Here is a 22,952-nt window from a genome sequence, read left to right as displayed (position 1 = left end):
ATGGCTCTTTTCTGATTATAGAAAAAAAAACACAGAGAAGTTTTAAGACTCAGTTATAAACAACTGAGAGTTTGAGCATATCAGAATCAGCTTTATTGACAATTCATGTGTACACATACAATTTTTTACTCCTTTTTTTGGTTGCTCTCAATGTACTTACACAGAAATAGACATAGAGCTAAAAGAAAAAAACCCAAGGATAACGAAGCTGAACACAGTAAAAATAAACATGACTACTACGTAGCTACAGATTGTTTGAAAGTATCTACAAATGGAAAACCAACAACACAATGAAATATGTAAACAGTAGGACAACAGTTCAATGGTGTATTCAATGTATATGTGTTAACATTTATATTGATATGCAAAAATATTTTGGGGCATCTACAGATAGAAAACCAAATGTGGATATGACAGTATATACAGTGTATATAGCATATTTACATTTACATTGATATGCAAAGTTCTTTGGGAGTTTGCATGGAAGTTGTGGGCTGCATCCCCATATTATACACAATGATAGTGCCACAATAATACACAAAATAAAATAAACCAACTCTACACAGAATATATATATATATATATATAGGCTATGTTGTTTGTATGTTATGTTATGTTCTGCTGAACAACGAGATAAACAGTACACTACTTAAACATGTTTATAGATCTTTGTGGGATATTTGCTAAATGAAAAAATTAATATCTAATAATATATTTTTAAAATAATGTTTTTAAAAAAATCTATAATATATAATATATTTAAAAAAACGTTTTCTAAAAAATATAACGATTAATTCAAAAATATAATTCCCCTTATTAAAAAAATTAAAATAATAAATTACTTTAAATTCCATTTCTTCCCTGTACTTCGTTATTCCCGTGCCTTCTCGCGATGATAGGTGCAGTAGTATTGCGGTCGATTGCGGTTCCCGGAAAACGGTGGGAGTGGGAGCTCTTCCTGCACACACAATCTCGGTGACGTCCTCACATCCAGCCGGTCTGTGTGCTGTGTTGGTAGCTGGTAGGTAGCTAGCTGCTAGCTAACCTGCTGAGCTACCTCCCCCTCCGCCTCCGAAGGCAGCTGAGCGGAGATCCGTGAATGAACCCAATGCATCTCCCGTGGCCGCGATGGCAGCGACAAAAACGGTCTGACATCTTAGCTATGTAGCCAAATGGTTGACAATATCTGTAGTTAATGTTAGTGTGATTCGTGCCCTTAGCTATTTCCACCAGTAGCTTAGCTATTTTCTGTCCGGGACAGACGGCGGCAGCTAGCCCCCTCTCTCGCCACTACAGGAGGATGCTGAGGCTGTTCGGTGCGCTGGTTATCCTCGGACTGGCCCTGGCGTGCATCACCTCCTGGGTGCTGGACAGCTATGACACGGCTTGGCACCCGAAACGGAGCGTCCAGCACCAGACTGTCGGTGATGGAGATGAAGCCAAGGGGAGCTCTCCACCATTTCCCGGCGGCGAGTTGAGCAATATATTCTGGTTTATACAGGTGGGCTTTATTCTCTCTTGCTAGCTAGCTGTGTTTGGTCTCGATACAAACGGAATGATGCTGCCTAAATACAACCAATATCCCCACTTGTAATATCACAGTCATACATTTAACATGAATGTAGAGTAGACTATCCATCTTTGGTTTGCAGTGTTGTCATATGAAGCTAGCTGTGGTAGTTCACCCACTGAACTCCCTCTCAATGATTGACAGAAAGAGGTCAGTGACCACAGAAGTGTGTCATTGTCAGGTAAAAATGACGTTCAGCAACACAGTAAGTTGTAGTCAGACTTTGTACCCTTTGTGTTTTACAACTCTCACACTAATGTGTTAAAAAGGCTACACTAAAGCCACATTTACAGCCCATTTAATATATATTTATGAATAATTAATCCCTGATTCACGCTTTTATGTTTGGTTCAAGGTGTCTGATATTCACATAAGCCGATTTCATGACCCAAGACGCATTCCTGATTTTGAAAAGTTCTGCACGGACACAATTGAAGTGATCAAGCCAGCTCTGGTGCTTGCAACAGGTACAGTAACCCCCATGTCTTGCTCTAGTTACTATCATGTACACTGTTATGATGACTGCAGGTGTGCAGTTGGTGCATGTACACGTAAGTGGTGTATGCTGCATTCACGTGTCCCTCGTTTGATCCCATTTCCTGAGTTGGACTGCAGTGGAAAAAACATGGACACTACAGAGGAGATGTTTTGTGTTATTGCTCAGAGCATTCAGAGTCCCAGTGAGGATTCATGTTGCTATCCAAGTCTGGTGAAACAGTTTGAAGCTGTATAGAGAATATACTACAATACAGTATCTCTTTATTGTCCACCAGGGGTTGAAATGTGTCTTCGGCTCACCAGACACAGAAGAAGACACTGTCAAAGCAATCAAATAGAAGTCAGTAAAACAAACAGACAAAGTTATTACAAAATATTTCACACATTAAAACAGCAAACTTGTTTTGTCTCAGAATTGTTCTGCACCAGTACATTCCCTAAAACCACTAAACATAGCTTTATCTTTGTTATCAGGGTTAATGCTAATAAATAACTTCTAGCTTATCTAGGTCACTCTATGTTTAGGATTACAAATACCATATTACAAATGGCATGTGAGCAATTGGCCAGACCAATGAAACCATCACACAATAACCTATAAGTAACATCAGCTCCAGTATATTCTGTAGATGTTCATCCTTTTACAAAACAGACAAACAGCCTGAGATGTCTTAAGAAAAATAAGTGCAATTTCAACAATATGTCTCAGTTTGAAGCTGCTGACAATATTTTGCACATTGTTCAGTATCTTTAAACATGGTCACAGGAAGTATTCATTGTTATATCAGAGAGCTGTATTCTGGTCAGGGTGGAAAAGCCTCTGAAGCATAATTGTTTAACTTGCTCCTGAATCCTGGCACCTCTTAGTCTAGTCATCTCGTGGGTCAGACTGGACCCTTTTCTGGCCCACATGCCGTATGTTTGACACCCCTGATTTAGTGGCACCTAGTGGTGAAGACTGCAGATTGCAACCAGCTGAAACTTCTCCCATTTGCCAAGCGTAAACTCGTGGTTAGGATTTGTTCAGTGTCCATTGTTCAGGAGGTTTTAATGGTCAAATCAGTCAAATTTTATTTATATAGCACATTTCATACAAAGTAATCTCAATGCGCTTTTACATACAACATGTGTGAATAAAAACAAATTAAATCCTGAGGGTAATTCGTCCCTAGCCCACCCACCTGCACAGACATACCCAATCACACATCCCCAGAAGAAACACCAGAGAGGGGAAGAAGAGACAGAGAGACAGAGGCACTAACTACTCTTAGGCCTGGGAGAACAGGTAGGTCTTTAGCTTGACTTTAAAGGATGACACAGTTGCAGAGAATCTCAGATCATCAAGCAGTTTGTTCCAGAGAGTCGGGCCATAATGACTGAATGCACCTTCAACAAATTTATTTTGGATCATGGGCACAGTTAGGAGACCAGTGTCTGATGATCTGAGGGTTCTGGGGGGTATGTAGGCTGTAAGCAGGTCAGAGATGTATTGAGGAGCCAGACCATGAAGTGCTTTGGAAACGGTGTGGAGTATTTTGAAATCAATTCTGTATTTTATTGGAAGCCAGTGAAGTGTTTTGTGTATGGGAGTAATACGTTCTGTTTTTCTAATTATGCAAAATTATGCAGAGAGGTCTCCTTCTTTTCAAAACAAACAGACCCGGTGATTTAAACCTGAAAAAAAAGCAATTTCATGTCACAGTTCAGTGTTTCTCCTCTCCGACACCTTTTGGCTCATCAGAAATGGGCTGCAAGCCCAGCACCTGCTAACGTGTGCTCACCGTTTTTCTGATCCAGACCTTTAAGAGGTTTTTACTGGGAGCCAAATTTTGTCTCTTCCATGGTCTCCTCCTCTCCAAATCCAAAACAAACAGACCTGCTGATTTAAATCACTAAAACCACCTAAAAAAGCAGTTAAATGTTAAAAAAATCAGTGTTTTTCTAATGTTCCTTGTCGTGGAGTGGCTGCTAAAAAAAAAGGTCCCTCTGGTGTCAGTGTTTGGTTTGTCCATTCTGGGCAACTGTAGAAACATGGCAGTGCAATACGGCAATCTCCGTAGACGAGGACCTGCTCCCTATGTAGATATAAACGGCTTATTCTAAGGTAACAAGAACACAATGATTCTTATTTTCAGGCGATTATACACTTAAGAAAACATGCTTATAATATTATATTCCATTTCTGCTAATATATCCCCTTAAATCTACACACTGGACCTTTAGTGTGAGCAAAAATGTATATGCAATATGTAAACTAATAAGTGTCTTAACATCAACCAAACATTTACTTTCGCTTGCCATGTTTCTGCGTGATATAACGTCAACTCAGCAAGTTGAGTACCAAAATTTTCACCTGTAGTTCTCACTTGAGGGGGCGTTCATGACCTTTTATTTCCAGTTATTCCAACACATGCATGCAGGGTGTGTTTGTGTGTGTGTGTGCGCATGTGGTATGGTGACAGTCTGCCTTTATGCTGCATGTATGCACAGTGTTAATTAGTATTTTCCTAACAGCTGATACTGTATTTGTACAAGTCACATTTCCTCCGGGACAATACGGCCTTATCGTACTTGTTAAGCTGTAACAAGCCTGACTGGGTGTGGCCATGTTGTGTCCTCAGATGTGTCTCCTCTCTCCCTCCACAGGGGATCTGACAGACGCCAAAACAGAGAGCAAGGTGGGCTCCCTCCAGCACGAGGTGGAGTGGCAGGCCTACCACAACATCCTGAAAAGGTCACGTGTGATGGAGCGCACGAGGTGGATAGACATCCGTGGAAATCATGGTGATTAACCGCAGCACTTTGTTATCTTAATGTCCTCTCCAAACTCTCTGGCTCGATGGAAACGGCCCAGAGAACAATTAAGATTTTCCGAAGAATCCATTAACCGAGGGTGCTCGTCCTGCCCCCTCCTTTTCACCGCTGCTCTTCCCTCTGTTATTGGATCGCAAGCTATTAGATGTGAAAGACGATATCCTTACTGTTTAACTGTCAAAAAAAAAAAAGAGAAAGCTAGTTATTGGATCTGGAGTTTCTCTGACAGCTATTCTGCTCTTATTGATCGCAGTCATTGATGTGTGTCCAGTCAGTTTATGGACTCTATGGTAACAACGGATTTTGTTCGATATCTTCCTGTAACATGAGGAAATCTGATTCTGATTAAATAGTGTTGTTCCATGGGAATTACTTCATCAAACATAATATTCTGCTATATCTCACCCTTGTTTCATTTCTTCCAACAGATGCCTTCAATATTATGTCATTGGACAGCATCAACAATTATTACCGGTCAGTATGAAATGGTTAAAGCCTCCTTTACACCCAGTCAGAGTCTACTCCTGCATGTCTTAAAGCAGCATGCTGATCACGAGGCCGATCAGAGCTCATCGTAAATCCAATGCCTCTGAAACATGAGTAGTTGCAGACCTATTTATTGACAATAATCCAAGCTGTCTGTGCTTCCCGAGGACGAAAATAGAGGCAGAATCTGCATGAACAGCCTCTTGTCTTGTGACACAAATTATGTTTTATGTGACACTGCTGCTTCTGTTAATGCTGATTGATCTTTTATCTCCTTAATATTCTTAATGTTGTGGTCATCCTCTGCCAGACAAAGACTGTCTCCTATGCAAGCTTAATTTATTTATTTAAAATGCATCAAATTATCTCAGGACTCTATTAGGACTGGAGCTGCTGGCTGGCTCCATCCCAGACCGTTGTATCTTGTTGCTCACGCTGACTCTTTTTTTTTTTCTTCAATTTTCTCTAGGAAATACTCGGCTAATCAGAAAGTAGGCTCTTTCCATTATGTTCATAAAACTCCTTTTGGCAACTACTCCTTTGTCTGTGCCGATGCCACTCTGACTCCAGGACCCAAGAGGCCGTACAATTTCTTCGGTATTCTCAACCAGGTACAACTTTCTGCACCTTCTCTTGACAGAACATAAACAGACACTGAGTTTGTGACAAATTTCAGACAGTAGAGAAACGTTGAATACTGCAATCACTTGTGCTTTTGTTACACTTGAAGATGAGAGGATTAATTTGATTTAAAGGTATACTATGCAAAGCAGTGCACTGTGCCACACAGTTGTCATTTCGCAGTCAGCGTCCATGTTGTGTTTGTAGCAAATGTACTTGTGCCCATCTGTGCAGCCACGGGTATGTAGGTTTCCAATGACCAACACATTTCTGGTTGAAAGTCAGAATAGCGCAGTATTTTCCCGCTATGTAGAGAGTAGAACTGCCCCCGACTGAGAATTTTCCTAGTCGACCAATAGTCATCATTTAGGGCCACTAGTCGACTAGTCGCCCCCATGTTTCTGATATTAAATTAATTATTAAATGATATGTTTTGGGCGGGGCAACACAATGGTTTGAGTTGAAGGTGTGAGAAAGAATAGTATCAGTAACATTGTTAACACTGTGCTACATTACAGAGAAATACAAAACCGTACTAATGAACCTTCATTAATATAGGCCTATATTTTATCTACAAGTGCACGTCACACACTGAGCGAGCCGCCTGTTAATGACGCTGTGGGCTAATGGGCATGTAGCTACTTCCATGTTTCAGATGATACGTCATGTTTGTAGTCGACCAATGAAGATGAGTTTACATATCACCTTGGGTTCGTCCTTCACCTTCTCAAAATGATCCCACACTTTGGATTTCCTGCCCGACATGTTATTAACTAGCCTGTGGAATAACCGCAGGTACCAGCTCTGGAAATTAACCTGACTCCTGTCTGACTGTATTACTCTCAGCAGAAAACCACTCGCCTTTTCAGTTTGCCGAATCCATCATGTAAATACCAGTGCGCAAGGTGCAGGTGCAACTGGCTTTTTAAAGGAAATGGGTGATGACTCTCTGATTGTTAATTAGGAACTAAATACAACCCCCATTGCTCCTTACACCTTATTTTGTACCCACATTATGTGCCCTTTAACTAGCAAAAGTGGAGTTGGACATGCCCTTAATGCACTTGTGCCATCCACTATCCACCATCTGCCATATAGATGGTTTAATTAAGGCCCTATATGTCAATATTTTGTACTCACACAAAAGTAATTCCCTTTCAGTTATCACTTATGACCCATTAGAAATGTGAGGCAGTGTATGCATCTACAGAGACTCCTTTTTTTGGCTATGGTCGGGACGTTCGTGGGCACAGTGTTCAAGTAAGGTCAGGACTTCATGAAAAGGTAGCGAGGAGGTGCCAGACTGTAAACAGCATGCATCTAGGAGGGAGCCACAAAAATCGTGGACACAGCACCAAAAAAAAAACACAAATACAGCAAGGCCAAATGCCAAGCGGAGTGAGTCTGGGGTTGGCTTTCATTTTCGACAGCGATACTGTTTACAAACAGTATCTGACAATTCCTGCAAAGTAAACCTTAAAGATCCTCCTCTTCTGTAAGGAAATGTGGCCATTACATAGTAAACAGAAGATGGAAAAACGTTTGTTTAAGAAACAGACAAATAGAAGGGAGCACTAACACATAACGGCGCAAAGTGTACAGTATCCTCATACTTAAATGATACACAGTGTAGTTATTATAATGGGGTTTTTTTTCTTCTCGATGTGTGTCAGACTCAAATGGACTTGCTGGACACGTTCAGAGTTGAGAGTCTGAAAAGCAACCAGTCGATCTGGTTTGGCCACTACACCACCTCCACCGTCGTCTCCCCGTCTCCTGGAGTTCGGGACATGATGAGGTGAGAAAATGCTGGAAGTCAGAAGCTGAACCAGTTTTTTCTTTAAAAGCAGGGTGTGGAAATATCTATTGTCCCAGTAAGTCACTCTGCAAACATTCAACAGCCCTCTCTTTTGACATGCATGCTAGATTTTATCACACATTCTTAGAATGACGATGTCCAAGGTCAGCAGTGTTTATTTTCATCCTGTTGATTATATTAAAACCAAAGTGACATTTCTTCTTTCAGGATCCTTTATTTTGCATTTTCAGGAATATTCATAATATTATCAAGCAGTTGTCGGCATATTATGAGAATGTTATTACAGCTCTCACATCTGGACTCCTTGTGTTTAGATCTGCTGTTGCATATCTGTGTGGCCACCTGCACACACTGGGCGGCCTGATGCCCGTCCTCCACAGCCGACACCCCCAAGGCACCCTAGAGCTGGAGCTGGGCGACTGGATGGATAACCGCAGGTATGAATAACAACAGGAATGCAAAATATTTACACTTGAAACACTGACCAGTTGGGAGCCCACTCCTCCCACACACACACAGCTGTTCATCTCACCTGCAGAACTAAAGTCTTAAAAAGCAGTTCAGTAAATTCAGTTTCCTCAGAGAGAGCCTTTAATTTATTTAAGGTTATGGGGTTTAATTTAATTTAGTCTAAGATATTATCTCTTGACTATCTTAGGAAGTAGTAGTGAATTGTTTTTGTATCCCGCTGTGGGCGTTATACACCTGTAAATGACTACTGTTAGCTACAGTGGCTCTAGAGCTTCTGGCAAAACTTCAATTTAGGGTGTTTTCATACTTGGTCCTTTTCAGCAAAAGTTGACCAGAAAGAGAACTGAGTCCTCTTTCAAATGAACTGACAATGTGAAAACACACACACACAAAAAACTCTAACTGTAAGTAGTATTTTTCTTTTTCAAACACAGCTGTTTGCAGGGTGCATAGTGATGAGGTCATGTATTCGTGGCTATCTAAGATTAATAACTGTACCATGATGATGGTGAAACACGTAAACTTTGCTTTAGCCACCAACTTAAATTCATACACTGATGTGTAACAGGTATTAAATTGCACTCTGTGGTATTAAAAAGTTTAACTTGAACCCTGCAGAAACCCTGTCTCACGTCTGTCTCCAGGTACAGAGTTCTGGCCTTCGACCACGACATGCTGAGTTTCTCTGACCTGAGGTTTGAGCAGTGGCCCGCGGTGCTCATCACCAACCCCAAGGACGCACAGTACCTGCACCCCGGAGTGGAGCCGCTGGGTCGAATACGGAGATCGACACACATCAGGTGTCTGTTCTGTGTGTGTGTTAAGTGTTTGTTGGACCAAAAACGCCTCACTGGCTCTAGTACACACATTTTTACAGAGCACCTGTCCCTTCTATTCCCAGCTCGCTATGTGGGTTATTACATCACTGCTAACTAAACTGTAGTTACCTCTGTCTAGGGGGATACGTTTTTGGTTTTGTTGTGTGTTTGATTGCTACTGGCAGTGCTGTATATCGCAAACTTAGTAGGTTTTTGATGCCATTTGGTAGAAAGTTAGGTCAAGGTCCAGAAGTTGTTCATTTTATTAAGGATTTTTAAATTTTTCATAGATTATTTTCTGTCTTTTTGCCTTTATTTGATGGAGGACAGTGTAGAAATGGGGGAAAGAGAGAGAGGTATGACATGCAGCAAAGATCCCAAGGCTGGAATCGAACCCAGGACGCTGCGGTTATATGGCATGCACTGTAATGACTCGTTGTCATGAACTCGTACTCTCTTACTTTAATGAAAATAACAAGCATTTATACCCTGTAATTGAGGTTCGTCATAGCGTGTTTTTCTTTACTAGGCAACAAGGACGTGCAATAACACAGCCTTTGTCTGATGTTCAATATGAAAACATCCATGTTCTTGGTTCTCAACAGAATCTTGGCCTTCTCCGAGGCCCCAATCACAGCGGTGCATGTGAGCGTAGACGGGGAACCTCTGGGGAAAGGCCACTCTGCCGGAGGTCCTCTGTACGTTCTACTGTGGGATCCGTCTCTCTACCTCACAGGACTGCACACCATCAGAGTTAAAGTGGAGGTCAGCGCAGCGTTCATTTATCTCCTACATAAAGTGTTCTGAGACTTTTAAATATTTCATAGCTCTTGATTAAATTTGTTTGCTTCGGTTCGATTAACATTCAGCTGATGTAGATCTGCCGTCTGGGGCGCTGTAATGTGATTTTCTCATACTTACAGAATTACTGAGTTACTCCTTTCTGTTATTTGTGTGTGAGTCAGGACTCGGCAGGCCGGTCGTCAGTGCGGGAGCAGCACTTTACTCTGGAGGATGACCTGACTCCCAGCTTTGGGTTCGTGCAGTCCTTCATCCTCCTCACAGACCACTACATCCTGGGCCGAGTGGCCTTCATATTTATGATGCTGCTGAATGTCGGGGTGCTGCTGGCCTTTAGGTTCCTGCGTGTTCCTGCTGGGAGAGGTGAGCTGTCACTGAACGCCCTACAGATAAATACACTGTCATAATTTAGTTTTGACGCTAAATTAATGATTATCTAAATGGAGTCTGGTGGGTTTGGTGATAGCGATTTTAGGGCTGTTTCTGGTTAAAGAAAATGATCTTACTCTTTAATATAAACGTCTATCTTTGTCAAAATCCTTTCCACAATGCTGTCAGACACAGAATAACAAATTGAGCCTGTCAGCAGCAAAAACAAGCACTCACAGTGGACCATAAATGATGGTGCAAATTGCCCCAAGCTGCTGCTGGCTGCAGCCCATTCACTCAAAACTGGACCAGTTTCAAAATTTGTTGTTCCTTTAGTCACTTGGACACAAAAAATATATGAAAATAAAGTCCAAGTTACCCTTATAAGTATTTATTTAAATACTGATAATTGTTCTGTCTTTATATATTCATACATTGCTGTTCTATCATCTGCAGGACTGACCTCTCAAGCGTGTATGTCGCTTCGTATGGTCAGCACAACGGACACCTTCTACTACGCTCTGCTGCTGTTCAACCTGTGCACAGCCTTAGGTGGGTCGAATGCTGTCAAAATTCTGGTTTGTTTCAGGAGATTTCATTGTAATCTTGCACCTGTGTCTGTCTCAGTAACTCCTGTGTTGTCCCTGCCTCTCGTCCATCAGGCCCGTGGTTCATAGGAGAGCTGATAGATGGCCATAGTGGTGCCTGCTTCGCCTTCGGGGTGTTCATTGACGGACACTTCCTAGAGGGCAGTCTCACTTATGTTGTTGGAGTCGTTCAAGTAAGAAAAATAATTTAATAATAAATCATTTTAATGCATAAACATCTCAGTAATGTCCGTACACGAGCAAGATCCTCCTCTGCAGATATGCTTTGTGTGTGTAAAAGATTGTGAATATGGGCTATGACTGATATACTGATAGATACTGAAGTGGTGACACTCATCTTGGGTGTCCACCTTAAAACTGTGCTGATTGTATAGCTCTTCTGTGCTGGCGGGGGGCGATGTGTGTGAAGCAGCCATGTTTCCACAGACATGGATGTAAATTGTATAAGTGCAACTTAACCGGTTCACAGAGGCATACAACTGCGAGGTAGTAATCCTAGTTTTGGCATATTGTCATATTAATCATAGTTGTAATTACATTTTTAGTTTAATAAGTTCCACTGACCTACTAGTGCGCCCTCAAGGGACCCCAACGGGTCCCAAAATAAAATAAGGGGGTCGCAAGATAATTAAGGTAAAGAAAAATTTGTTACAAAAGTTTTTTTTCTCATTTTAGACCCTTTTTTTGTTCTTGTGAGAGGCTGAAAACTTTAAACTCTATTAAAATACTTCAGATTTAAACTATATGACAAGGAAGCTGCTCATGAGTCATGTTCACTCTAACTTGTGACAAGAGGTTATAGGCACATATTTCTTTATTTTAAGGGGTCACAAGCCAACTGCCTAAAAACTCCAATCATTCCTTTTAACCACACGTTCATATGCTGTTGGCTGTGTTAGTATTTTCTTGTAAAAATTTGTGATAATCAAAGGCTAATCACTTTTATCTGGACCCATTTCCTCTCTGCCAGCTGCTGTTCTTCAACATGCCCCTCACCTGCTATCTCTGCTGGAGCCTCCATCACCGTTGCCGCGGCAACACCTTCCGTTCCCACTTCCTGCGGCCGGGCTGCCGCTGGCGGACTCTGGCGGTTCACTTCTTCATGCTGCTGCTGTTCACTTGGCAGGCCCACTCCTGCTACTTTCTGCTGGAGACCTACGGCCCCATGGCCTTTTTCCTGTCTCCGGTCCGCACGTGGGCACTAGGGCTCAGTCTGCTATTGGTCTACCGCGCCTGGACAGGCCCCGCCCCTCTCTTACGTGACAACAGCAAGAGCGTCTCTCCCTCTTGACAGTAATTGCACTGTGCCACCACGATTTCCCCCTCGAGCCTGACTCACAGATATATTTTGCTGTCTCTATCCACCCTGAAAGCCTCAATTTTCCCCACACAGCAGCAGCAGCCCCCCCCCCCCCCCTCCGCCCTCCTTTCTTTCTCTCCTCCTTCCAAAAGCCACTTCACAGTACATCACTCACTATCCTGTTTATCAATAGTATTGTTTACTTAATATGCATGTTATTGTAAAGCACCGGTGAGCACATTTCTGGCCATATTCATAGCAATGTGTACAGTGTAAAAAAACAAAACACTTCGGATACATTGGGAGTAAAATAGCTTATTTAAGCTATTTATTTAAGCTGTATGAGGACTCGTCCAATGTATGCTGCAGTTAAAGGGATAATTCAGATTTTTTAAAATGAGGTTGTATAAGGAGCTTATCCATAGTCAGTGTGTTACGTATAGTAGATGGTGGTCAGCATGCTCAAAGTTTGGAGAAGCCAGGAGTGCTGCAACTGAGGCTAAGCAATGTACTGCTGTGAACAGGGACAGCAGCAAAACATATTTTAGCTACCTAAAAAAAATCATTATCGGTTCAAATGTGTGCTATATTTAGAATATTTTCACAACTTTACCTTGCTTTCTGACAGGAAACTGAAGCAGTTATCTATCGCTGTCTTGAGCCCTGTTTCCACCAAACACTTTCAGTATGGTACCTTTGCAACCAAAAGTAACCCTTCAGACATGGTACCTAGACCCTAGCGTTTCCACCCCAAACAGTACTCTTAGGTTGTTGTCACTCACTGCTCCGTCCAGCACTCACTGTATTTCCTCATTACCGGAAGTCTATACCTCGTTTATCGTCCAGAGAATGAGGCTGCACGCCAACATTTTCAGAACAAAATAAAGGCAGCAAAACATCCTCTCATTTTATAGTTACAGTTTACGAATAAAACTCTCCACGGTATGACCAGTGGTTACATGAGCCTCAAAATCAGACACAACTCAGCCCTGAGCAGAGTAACCGTCCTCTATTGACCAATCAACAGACTGCAGTGTTCACAGCTCCACCTTTTAGTACCAGATCTGTGTGCTAGGTACCCCAACAGAGGGGGGACCAAAAATGGGGAGGGTATGGAACGGTTCCATTGGTACCATCCACAACTTCTCACAGTGGAAACAGAAAAAAAAGCGCACCGAACTGAACTGAACTGAACTGCTCGGTGGAAATGGGACCATTAGAGGCAAGTAATTTTACCTTGCTGAACATGGGAGTTGCTGGACTACCACTGCTTTAATCACTTAGTTTGTTTGTGTTATTCTGTGACTTTTCTGTGGTTCACAGTGTTGGCTCTTATTTACCAAAGTCACACAATAACACAAACTAACCAACTGAGGCAGTGGTTGACCAGCAACTCCGGTGTTCTGCGAGGTAAAATTACTGTTTTTGTCAATGGAGTCTGGCTAAGAAGAGGGCGTAGCTTCAGCTTCCAGTCCCCCTTAGAAAAGGCTGTCTGACAGCATGTTAAATCAGTGACAATATTATAAATATAGCTTACACCTAAACTGAGGTTGATTGTTTTTGGTGGTTAAATATGTTTTGCTGCCGCCCCCGTCCACAGTATTCTGTTGCTTTGCTTCTGTTGTGGTTCTCCTGCCTGCCTCTCCAAACTGGGACAACCACCATCTGCTGTTGAAAAACACTGACTATAGATCAGTACCTCACACAACCCCACTTTAAAAGATCCAAACTGTCCCTCTCACAGTATATTCTGCTGTGGTTTAAGCTGACTCATTTACTTGAGCTTTAGCACTTTTTGGAAGTGTTGCCTTGGCCGAACGCCACTTCACCACTGCCAAAGGATGAATCAGAAAGATTTCACCTTTTATTCTTCCCTCTGAAAATCATTTTCATTCACTAATGAAGGCTGGACGTGCCAAACCGATCCTCGTGTTTACCTTCCGACACTCAAATTATGCGGATGAGAAAGCCTCGTTTGCTGTTCTGTGAGCTTTCCTGACTCCCCGTGGCTGACAGAGCGCGGTCGTTACAGTATCTCCGGTGAAGATGACACAGGTAATGCAACCCAGACGATCGTATTTTCACGTTTATTCTCCAGGAAATCACAAGCAGGAAATTACAAATCAGTCAAATACTGTAGTTGATCTGTGTACAAGTAGTTAACGATTGAAAGTGTTTTTAAATAAAATTCCATTGCACACGACTGCCACTTAAAAACGTCTCAATAGTCGCATTGAATAGTCATATCAAAAACTTCAATGCCGGTTCTCACCGAAACACAAAAACAAGCCGGCCTGACTCTTCGTGCTCCTTCAAACGTGAATACAGAAAGCAGCTGTTTGTTTCTCAGGAATGTGAGCACTTGAACAATAGGCAGTAGTATTTCAGGACAATGTTTTATACTCCATAGTAGCTCAGTGAACTAAGACACCATGTTAAACAATCGAGATGTGTGGTGGCTAGAAAAAAAACAAAAACAAAATTAATGTGTTATAGATGTGGTGAAATGAGATGAGCCAGTACTACTATGCTGTTTTTTTATTTATTCTTTCTGATTGTATTGAGTGATTTCTCTTTTTTTCCCCTTCATGTTATATATCTGCACTGGAAATGGGGCATTCCCTGCGTTGGAAGTTATTTTGATGGTTTTGTGTGTGAAAACGATGTTTGTCTGTATTGTTCCAAATTCCTTTTATGTGAAGGTGTGAGAGCAGTAAACTGTGTCCGTTGCACTCTAGTTCAATCCTTTCTCGTCAGTAGTAGAAGGTGCCTAAATTCCACAAGAGCAAACTGATCCAAGAGAAAAAGACAAATCGTATGGAAGCCCATTTATGTCACTATGATAAGCCATTTTAATTACAAACTTTTTTGAGCCTTGTGAGCATTTATACTTGTGCAGTGGTGTGTCTGTGTCACTCTGCAGTTACACCTCCAAAACACTTGTCAGTGGCAGGGTTTCTGTGAAGTGCTGTAAAGTTTAGTTGATTCAAAACACACATTAAACACACATTAAACATGGCTTAATAGAGACAATTTCAAACACAAGTACACAAATCAGCTTCACTATAACTCGCAGCATTCACAGACAAACACTTGTCTTTATCTGGACACATTTTCCCCACAAATACAACATGCTAATGTTTTTAGCACAAGCCTATGGCATTTTACATTGTGAAAACTAGCTTAGCAGCTAGCAGACTTTTCCTCTTCTTATATAAAACCAGGGACAACAGCAACATTTAACAAAGCTAACGTTACAAAATTCAGCTCCATTACAACTCACAAGGTTCCCTGACAAAACAACTGTCTTATACTAAACATGTTTTCCAAACAAATACAACATGCTAATGTTATTAGCACAAGCCTATGGCATTTTACAATGTAGGATAAATCACACACAAGATTTAAAATGCTATTTTTGTGGAGGCTTTATTGGCTTCACAATTTATTGTTTCTAATCTGTGAAATGAAAGTAAATAAAAGCTTTGTTTCCACTGAGGGAAATGGTTTCAGCTTACAAAATATAGGCTAGTGGAGGTCTGCGTCACCGCAACGTGTAGTTACATTTCTGGGGAGCTGCAAGTCAGGCTTAGTACCTAAAAATAACGACTAAGTATCTCAAAAAAAGTGACGCTTTCTCAAAATAATGACTTATTTTAAAAAATTGTAATGTAAAGTATCTCAGTATACTGACTTACTTAAAAAAGTGAGTTAGGGTCTCAAAATAATGGGAGATTTTCTCAAAATTACGTAGTATCTAAAAATAATGACTTATTAAAAAAGTGACCCAGTATCCCAAAATAACAACTTAGTTTGCCAAAAGTACTAGATGTAGTATCTCAAAAAGATTTTGAAGCTTACTGAAAGTAATAACTTACTTTAAAATAATGACTTAGTATCTCAAAACACTGAGAAATTTTCTCAAAAGGAGTTAGTATCTCAAAAAATGGCTTAGTATCTCCAAAAAATATGAAGCTTTAGTATCTCAAAACTATTAGAAGCTCACACAAAAAGATGACCTAGTATCTCAAAATAACGACTTAGAACGCCAAAAGTAGTATATATAGAATATAAAAAAATAGAAGCCTACTGAAGATATTTTTATTTTAAAAAATGAGTTACTATCCTGAAATACTGACTCTAAAAAAAATGAGTTAATATCTCAAAATAATGAAAACTCTTCTCTAAATGAGATTGTATCTAAAAAAAAAAAAAAAAAGACTTCATAATGCAAAAAAATGTGAAGCTTTTCTCTAAATAATGAATTAGTACCTTAAAATTGTGAGTTAGTATCTCAAAATAATGAGAAGCTTTCACTAAATAATGAGGCAGCATTACAAAATAGTGATTTAGTGTCTAGAAATTTGGACTTAATAATGAGAAACGCTACTAAGTCACTTTTTTTATTAAGTCATTATTTTTGAGATACCCATTTTAAAAGATTTTGAGTCATTATTTTGAAAAAGTATGTTATTTAGAGGTAAGTTATTATTTTGAGAAAGTTTCTCATCATAAGGACTTACACAATCTTTTTGTTTCATCACATTGGCACAAATGGGCTTCCATCGTATACTGTATCTAATTTCGTCCTTACCACTCAGTAACAGCAGGTACCTGGATTCCACAAGAACAAACTGATCTAAATAAAATAAAAATAGGGTGAAGACCACATTTATCAAGTCTTTTAATAGCAGCAATGTTCTAACAGAGATCCCAGTATGTTTTTAAACCATCCCCAGTGTGAGTGCAGATCAGTTCTCAGTGCTGTGGTAAGACAGTTTAATATTAGTGCATCTGCGAGACACTTAGGAAACTGAATTATGTGCTCTCCTGCTGACAGTGGTTTAATAAGCTCTTCTCTCCTCTCTGCATAGACAAGTCTTTTTGTATGGGAGCACCACCAAATGTATAATTCCTGCATACAGACAGATATTAAACATTTATAGACTTTTGTTATTGGAGAGTTATTCTCTAATGATGCTCAGTACCTCTTATAAGATCTGTAATCTGTCCACAAGGAGGCGCTGTTGTGTTGCGTTTCACTTCCATCCTCCAAATTATGCATGGAGCTGTTTTTATTATTTTTGCAGAAGAAGCACCAAAACCATACCATGATGAGACATTTTTGATAGGTTATTAATGCTCAATGATTATGTTCTATATGAATCTGGTTGTGATTGTTCTGTACTGTAACACTGATTTGACTGTTGACACGACAAACAGACCTGGACTCCACCACCATGACGTCTCTGAGAGGGAATATACTGTAAGTGATGTACTGCTGTTCACTTATTGACTTATTCTGCATCCCCTCCTGTGTTCAAACACTATGAGTATATGAATGAAAAGATGATGATTTTACACCTGCCACATATTTTTCTCGTGACAACTGAAATTAGAGCCAACCACAATTTTATTTTATTAATGGTTTATAGTGCTGTGGAATAAAATGTTCATTACAGTAAGTCATGGATTCTGTGTTTGTGTTCACATCATTGTCACAGGAAGTTACAGAAGGGAGTGAACAAGAATATGGAGCACAAGAGAGGAAAAACTGCCCCGTTTTTCTGAATTAACAAAATTAGTATCCTAGAATTCTAAGAAAAGTTTATATGAAAAAAAGAACCTGCTCGTTTTTACTAATTAACAAGATTATTACCTCTGTATTATGAGAAAGGTTTTCATGGAAAAAATTTATTTCAGTTTTCTGAAAACTTTTCAGAAATACTTCTTCATTTTTCTCAATAAATGACAATCTCAGAATTCTGAGAAAAATTTAAAATGGAAAAAAATTCTGCTTGTTTTTCTGAATTAACAAGATTGTTATCTCCAGATTGTGAGAAAAGTTATAATGGAAAACAATACTGTCTACTGTTTTATTTCAGATTTCTGAAAAGTTTTCATGAAGACAGAATGCTCAGTTTTTTCTAAATTAATGACAAAATGTCAGAATTCTGAGAATAAAGTAAAATTTCTGTCTTAAGACTTTTTGTGGAAAAATTATTTATTTCAGAATAAAAAAGATTATAATCTCTGAATTCTAAGAATTTTTTCAAGAAAAAAATCTACTTGTTTTTCTGACATAATGAGATTATTATATCAAATTATGAGAGCCATTTTTTATGGAGAAAATATAAATAGTTTTTCTGAATTAACAAGAATTTTGAAAGTTTTCATGAAAATGTCTGCTCTTGTTTTTCTGAATTAAGGAGATCAGTAGCCTTTCTTAGAATAATGAGAACTGTTTTCCTGAATTAACAAGATTATTATCTCTGAATTATGAGAAATTTCCATGAAAAAAAAGAATTTCAGCCTTTCTTACAAGTTTTCAGAAACAATTCAGATAAAAATTTGAATGGAAAAAATTCTGCTTCTGTTTTTCTGAACTAAAAAGAGTATTACCTCCGAGTTATGAGAAATGCTATCATGGAAAAAAATCTACTGTTTTATTTTGTTGTTAGTTTCTGAAATGTTTTCATGACAATAGATTGCTTTTCTAAATTATTAACATAATGTTAGAATTCTGAGAAAAAGATAAAAATTTCTGTCTAAACAAGATTGTTATCGAGGAATTGTGAGTTTTCATGAATCAAATTTTTCAGAATTAAAAAGCCTTATCTCAGAAATTTTAAGATTTTTTTCCATGAAAAAATCTGCTTTTTTCCCTGAATCAAGTAGTAATCAATAATCAATAATCTTAATTCAGAAAAACAGAGCAATTTTTTTCTCTCAAGTGAATTCATTACACTGACACATGGTACTGGTATGGTCCGAGGACTTATAATTCTACACCTACTCACTTCCTCCATTACCCAGGGCCAGCTGGTGCATAAAGCAGCAACACAGTCCCTCCACTTCTTTCTGTCCTTGGCCAATTTCTCTTCAGTCCGACAGCTCTGTTAGTGATGTTGATTTTACAATTTTAAAGAACACAATGTGATTTTTCACTCATTGTTCATAATTATAATCAACTGGCATCAGCTAATCGATGCAATATTATTCTAGAGTTCATTAAGTTAGTGTCGATGACAGTGACACAAAAGGCAGCTGTAGATAACAAGGCCTCTGTCTGGTGAGAGCAGCTCCAGTGATTCTCCTCACTCTGATATCTTTATAATTTGCTTGCCGACATTTCCGCCTTTCATCATAGAGCAAAATGCATCTGCAAGAAAATGAAAAGAATCATTCAACTTCCGCCAAGTTAATAGAAGTCACACAATAAAGAACAAAATGGAGGAATTAACACCCACATACCTCCCATCTTTTCAATGCCGTTCACTACAGTTTCCAGCACCTGCAGAGTGAAAGCAAAATCAACTAAATGATGTTAAGAGACAGACGGAGGAGAGGCGTTCATTCTGCAAACAAACAAGGACACACACACACAGTCGACCACACATCGTCACCATTTCCTCCTTACCTTGACGTGGCCTGATTTAACTCCCTGGCTGAGTTCATACAGGGAAGCGTCCGCTTTGTGCATGTAGTTAAGCACCGTGAATCGCTCCCGGTTGATGTTCTTCTTCTGCAGGGTTCCCTGTATCTCCTCGCTCAGGGGCGGAGGATAAGGCACGTCCTTGTTGTACTGTGAGATCTGCCCACACAGGATCACATGGCTGTCCTTGTTCATCTGGAGGTAAGAAGAAGGTCAGAGGTCAGTGTGTGAGAAAAGACTTATGACACTCACTGTTGAAGACACAACTCAGGCAGTACCTGTGTGATGACAGCATCACTGATGTCACCTCCCACATTGTCAAAGTAAACATCTATCCCATCAGGGCAGCACTCCTTCAGCTTTGCAGAGACGTCCTCTGTGCGGTAGTTGATGGCTGCAGAGAAGCCCAGGTCGTCCACTAAAGCTTTGCACTTCTCATCAGAACCACAAATCCCAACCACTCTCACACAACCGTCCATCCGGCCAATCTGGAAACACAGAAGCAGTTTGACATGATATACTCAGGATGCTACTTTCTTCTCTTTGTAATCTGACCTCTGTTTATGTTAGCATCTGTGGTCGGCTAGATTAGATCTGATACTCTGAGTGTGGGTTTTGAAATGTTGCAGATATAGTTCCCACCAACCATCTTGCCTTTGTCTTGCTTAAATTTAAAGGTCCAGTGTGCAGGACTGAGGGGGATATATTGTCAGAAATGCAATATGATAAAATAAGTATGTTTTCTTTAGTGTATGATAACCTGAAAATAAGAATTTGTGTGTTTTTGTTACCTTAGAATGAGCTGTTTTAATCAACATAGGGAGCAGGTCCTCGTATACAAAGATTGCCATGTTTCTACAGTAGCCCAGAACAAACACACCAAACACTGGCTCTAGATAAGGCCATTCGTGTTTTTGCATCGACCACCGTAGTTAGCAGCCCCTCTGCGACAAACAGTGTCAGAAAAACACTCATTTTTAACCTTTCATCCTACCGGTCCAACTATGTCCCAAACCTCACCCATGGTCATGAGCTTTGGGTAGTGACCGAAAGGTTGAGATCGCGGATACAAGCGTCCCAAATGAGTTTCCTCTGGAGGGTGGTCGGGCTCAGCCTTAAAGATATGGTGAGGAGCTCGAGGTAGAGCCATTGTTCCTTCTCACTGAAAGGGGCCGGTTGAGGTGGTTTGGACATCGCATTAGGATGCCTCCTGGGCGCCTCACGTTGGAGGTTTTCCGGGCATGTCCAACTGGTAGGAGGTCCGGGGCAGACCCAGAACTTGCTAGAGGGCTTATATATCACATTTGGCCTGGGATGCTTTGGAGTCCCCCAGGAGGAGCTGGAAAACGCTGCTGGGCAGAGGGACGTCAGGAGTACCTTGCTCAAATGGATGGATAGATACTTTATTTAGTGTTTTTACCGGTTTAAATCAAAAAGTTTGTTTTACAGAGGAGGAGGACAAATCGGCTCCCAGTAAAAACCTCCTGAACAATCAGCACTGAAGGAATTCTAACTGGGTGTTCGCGCTTGGCACATAGTTGGTTTCAGCTGGTTACAGTCAGCAGTCCTTACCACTAGATGCCACTAAAACCTACGCACTGCTCCTAAACCTATTAAAATCACAAATATTTTAACTCACTCCAACTGCTTTTTGCCAGTATATCAGAAGCTACAGCTGTATATATGACATTGAAACCAAATTGGACTCAAATCTTAAATGTGCAGTATTTACCTGTCCAGCTATAGATCCACAGGCCCCAGCAGCACCGCTCACCACCATGGTCTGATTGGCCCCTTTGGTCACATGACCCTTTTCCCTGATGCCCAACAGTGCAGTGAGACCTGTCAGACCAACTACACCCAAAAAGTAGGACAAGTGTCCGTCAACCAACTGTGAATCAACCTGCAACAGACAGAAAGTAACATCACATTTAGTATTAACTGATGTCAAAGAACTTTTAGTGCATGCCCAACAATATACCTCACCTTCTGTAGGACACTTCCTTTCATAACAGCATGCGTCTGCCAAGGCCAGTTGAATGAAGTGACCACATCTCCCTCACTGTAAGTGCTGCAGCGACTGGACTGAACCACGCCGACACCTCCACCGTCCGCACTCTCAGACAGCTGCCATGGGGCTGCATAATCAACACCAGTGTCTTCATTCATTCTGCACCGCTGAGAAGCAAAAACAGACAGATGAGTAGGAGGAATGGAGATGGGGAAGCTTTGCATGTAGTTTTATACCTGACTTTTGCCTATAGTAACATCTGGACTAGGTGAATGTGACATAACAGCACTAAGAAGAAGCTTGAGTCCTTGTTTCTTCACTGAAAAAAACTTTTGTTTTCTTACACTGAAATACACCAGACACTCTAGAATCTTAATATGCATATGTATATACAGTAACTTAACGTGTGTATCCACTCTGACTGTATCCTACCATGTAAGGGTCGACTGAGAGGTAAAGTGTCCGAACAAGGACCTCTCCATCTTTCAGGTCAGGTGTCAAAGTCGTTTCCTCCACACGGAAATTTTCAGGAACTGGCACTCCGTTTATACCTTTATGTACAAATACGTAGTTTGAGTAACGTTAGCCACACATGAACAGTGCTGTTGTAACACTGGACACAGGAATATATGTTATCATTTGTTGTTAAGAGTTTCGCACCTGGTCTTGAGTTGAGAACGACTCTCTGCACCTGCATCCTTGATAAGTAACGTTCGCCTTGATATCGGAGCTAAGACGTACCTGAATAAATAACCAGACCTGGCAACGAGCGTCAGCTTTTAGGTCACAGTGTTAGAAGTCTTCAAAGGTGAGCGCAACACGAGAAAATGTCCGACTCACGACAAAACCTGCTCTAAATGTTGTCTTTACATTACCACAGATAGGTTACTTTTGTTGACTGTAAGCTAGCAAAGAAAATCAACAGACCACAGTGCCACTTAGCGCAGCGCGAGAGGGTTATCTGTCACCAACTTCCGCCTTCGCTTAAATCCCGTCAGGCAGTTGGACCGATCTTCGTTAGCTCTGAGTCAGTTAGCATCTCATATTTAATTCCGTATCTAATTTTTAAAGACATATTTAATGAAAGAGGTAGATAGAGACAGCCTCGTGTAACACCCACGGACGAATATGTCTTTAATTATTATGTTTTTAAACGTTTAGCAGGCAGCCGTTACATTTGGCGCATGCGCACTATGACATCTGTCAAACTAATGTTAGCTACCCGTTAGCTAATGATCTGACACTTGCTACTGAGATGTATTTATTCATTTATATTAGTTTATTTAATATTTTTATTTTCCAAGTATTTTTGTAATTATTTATGTCTTGCT

At 40.4% G+C, this 22,952-nt stretch overlaps 2 protein-coding genes across 3 annotated transcripts; one reads left to right on the top strand and one right to left on the bottom strand.

Annotated features, from left to right (window-relative positions):
* Window positions 1–859: 859 nt before the first annotated feature.
* On the top strand, window positions 860–17,638 carry tmem62 (transmembrane protein 62). The gene is made up of 13 exons (XM_050061195.1): window positions 860–1,501; window positions 1,926–2,037; window positions 4,715–4,852; window positions 5,311–5,356; window positions 5,838–5,979; window positions 7,663–7,787; window positions 8,123–8,245; window positions 8,924–9,079; window positions 9,703–9,862; window positions 10,063–10,261; window positions 10,724–10,819; window positions 10,930–11,048; window positions 11,846–17,638. The coding sequence occupies exons 1-13, from the start codon at window positions 1,301–1,303 to the stop codon at window positions 12,164–12,166; spliced, it is 1,938 nt and encodes a 645-aa protein (XP_049917152.1). The 5' UTR covers window positions 860–1,300; the 3' UTR covers window positions 12,167–17,638.
* Window positions 17,571–22,589, bottom strand: LOC126400477 (prostaglandin reductase 2-like). 2 transcript variants are annotated; one of them, XM_050061196.1, is made up of 8 exons: window positions 22,282–22,584; window positions 22,054–22,172; window positions 21,597–21,788; window positions 21,343–21,513; window positions 19,889–20,098; window positions 19,596–19,805; window positions 19,430–19,469; window positions 17,571–19,337 (listed from the first exon to the last, which is right to left on the bottom strand). In XM_050061196.1, the coding sequence occupies exons 1-8, from the start codon at window positions 22,316–22,318 to the stop codon at window positions 19,273–19,275; spliced, it is 1,044 nt and encodes a 347-aa protein (XP_049917153.1). In that variant the 5' UTR covers window positions 22,319–22,584; the 3' UTR covers window positions 17,571–19,272. The 2 variants fall into 2 exon arrangements, with proteins under 2 accessions (XP_049917153.1, XP_049917154.1); XM_050061197.1 differs by lacking the exons at window positions 17,571–19,337; window positions 19,430–19,469; window positions 19,596–19,805 and adding an exon at window positions 20,631–20,987 and having other exon boundaries at window positions 19,984–20,098; window positions 22,282–22,589.
* Window positions 22,590–22,952: the final 363 nt, after the last annotated feature.

This window comes from Epinephelus moara, chromosome 14 (genome assembly GCF_006386435.1).
Source record: "Epinephelus moara isolate mb chromosome 14, YSFRI_EMoa_1.0, whole genome shotgun sequence".
Taxonomy (NCBI): domain Eukaryota; kingdom Metazoa; phylum Chordata; class Actinopteri; order Perciformes; family Serranidae; genus Epinephelus; species Epinephelus moara.
Note: the sequence above shows the minus strand (reverse complement) of the source record. Positions and strands in the feature narration are given on the sequence as shown.

What these genes read in the sequence shown, in the direction of transcription:
- tmem62 (XM_050061195.1), top strand. Translation starts at nt 1,301, where the DNA reads ATGCTGAGGCTGTTCGGTGCGCTGGTTATCCTCGGACTGGCCCTGGCG. An exon ending in GACTGGATGGATAACCGCAG is followed by an intron (nt 8,246 to 8,923) that starts GTATGAATAACA and finishes GTCTGTCTCCAG; the next exon opens with GTACAGAGTTCTGGCCTTCG. An exon ending in GCGTGTTCCTGCTGGGAGAG is followed by an intron (nt 10,262 to 10,723) that starts GTGAGCTGTCAC and finishes TATCATCTGCAG; the next exon opens with GACTGACCTCTCAAGCGTGT.
- LOC126400477 (XM_050061196.1), bottom strand. Translation starts at nt 22,318, where the DNA reads ATGCAGGTGCAGAGAGTCGTTCTCAACTCAAGACCAG. An exon ending in GTGATGCTGTCATCACACAG is followed by an intron (nt 19,806 to 19,888) that starts GTACTGCCTGAG and finishes TCTTACCTCCAG; the next exon opens with ATGAACAAGGACAGCCATGT. An exon ending in TTAAATCAGGCCACGTCAAG is followed by an intron (nt 19,470 to 19,595) that starts GTAAGGAGGAAA and finishes TTCACTCTGCAG; the next exon opens with GTGCTGGAAACTGTAGTGAA.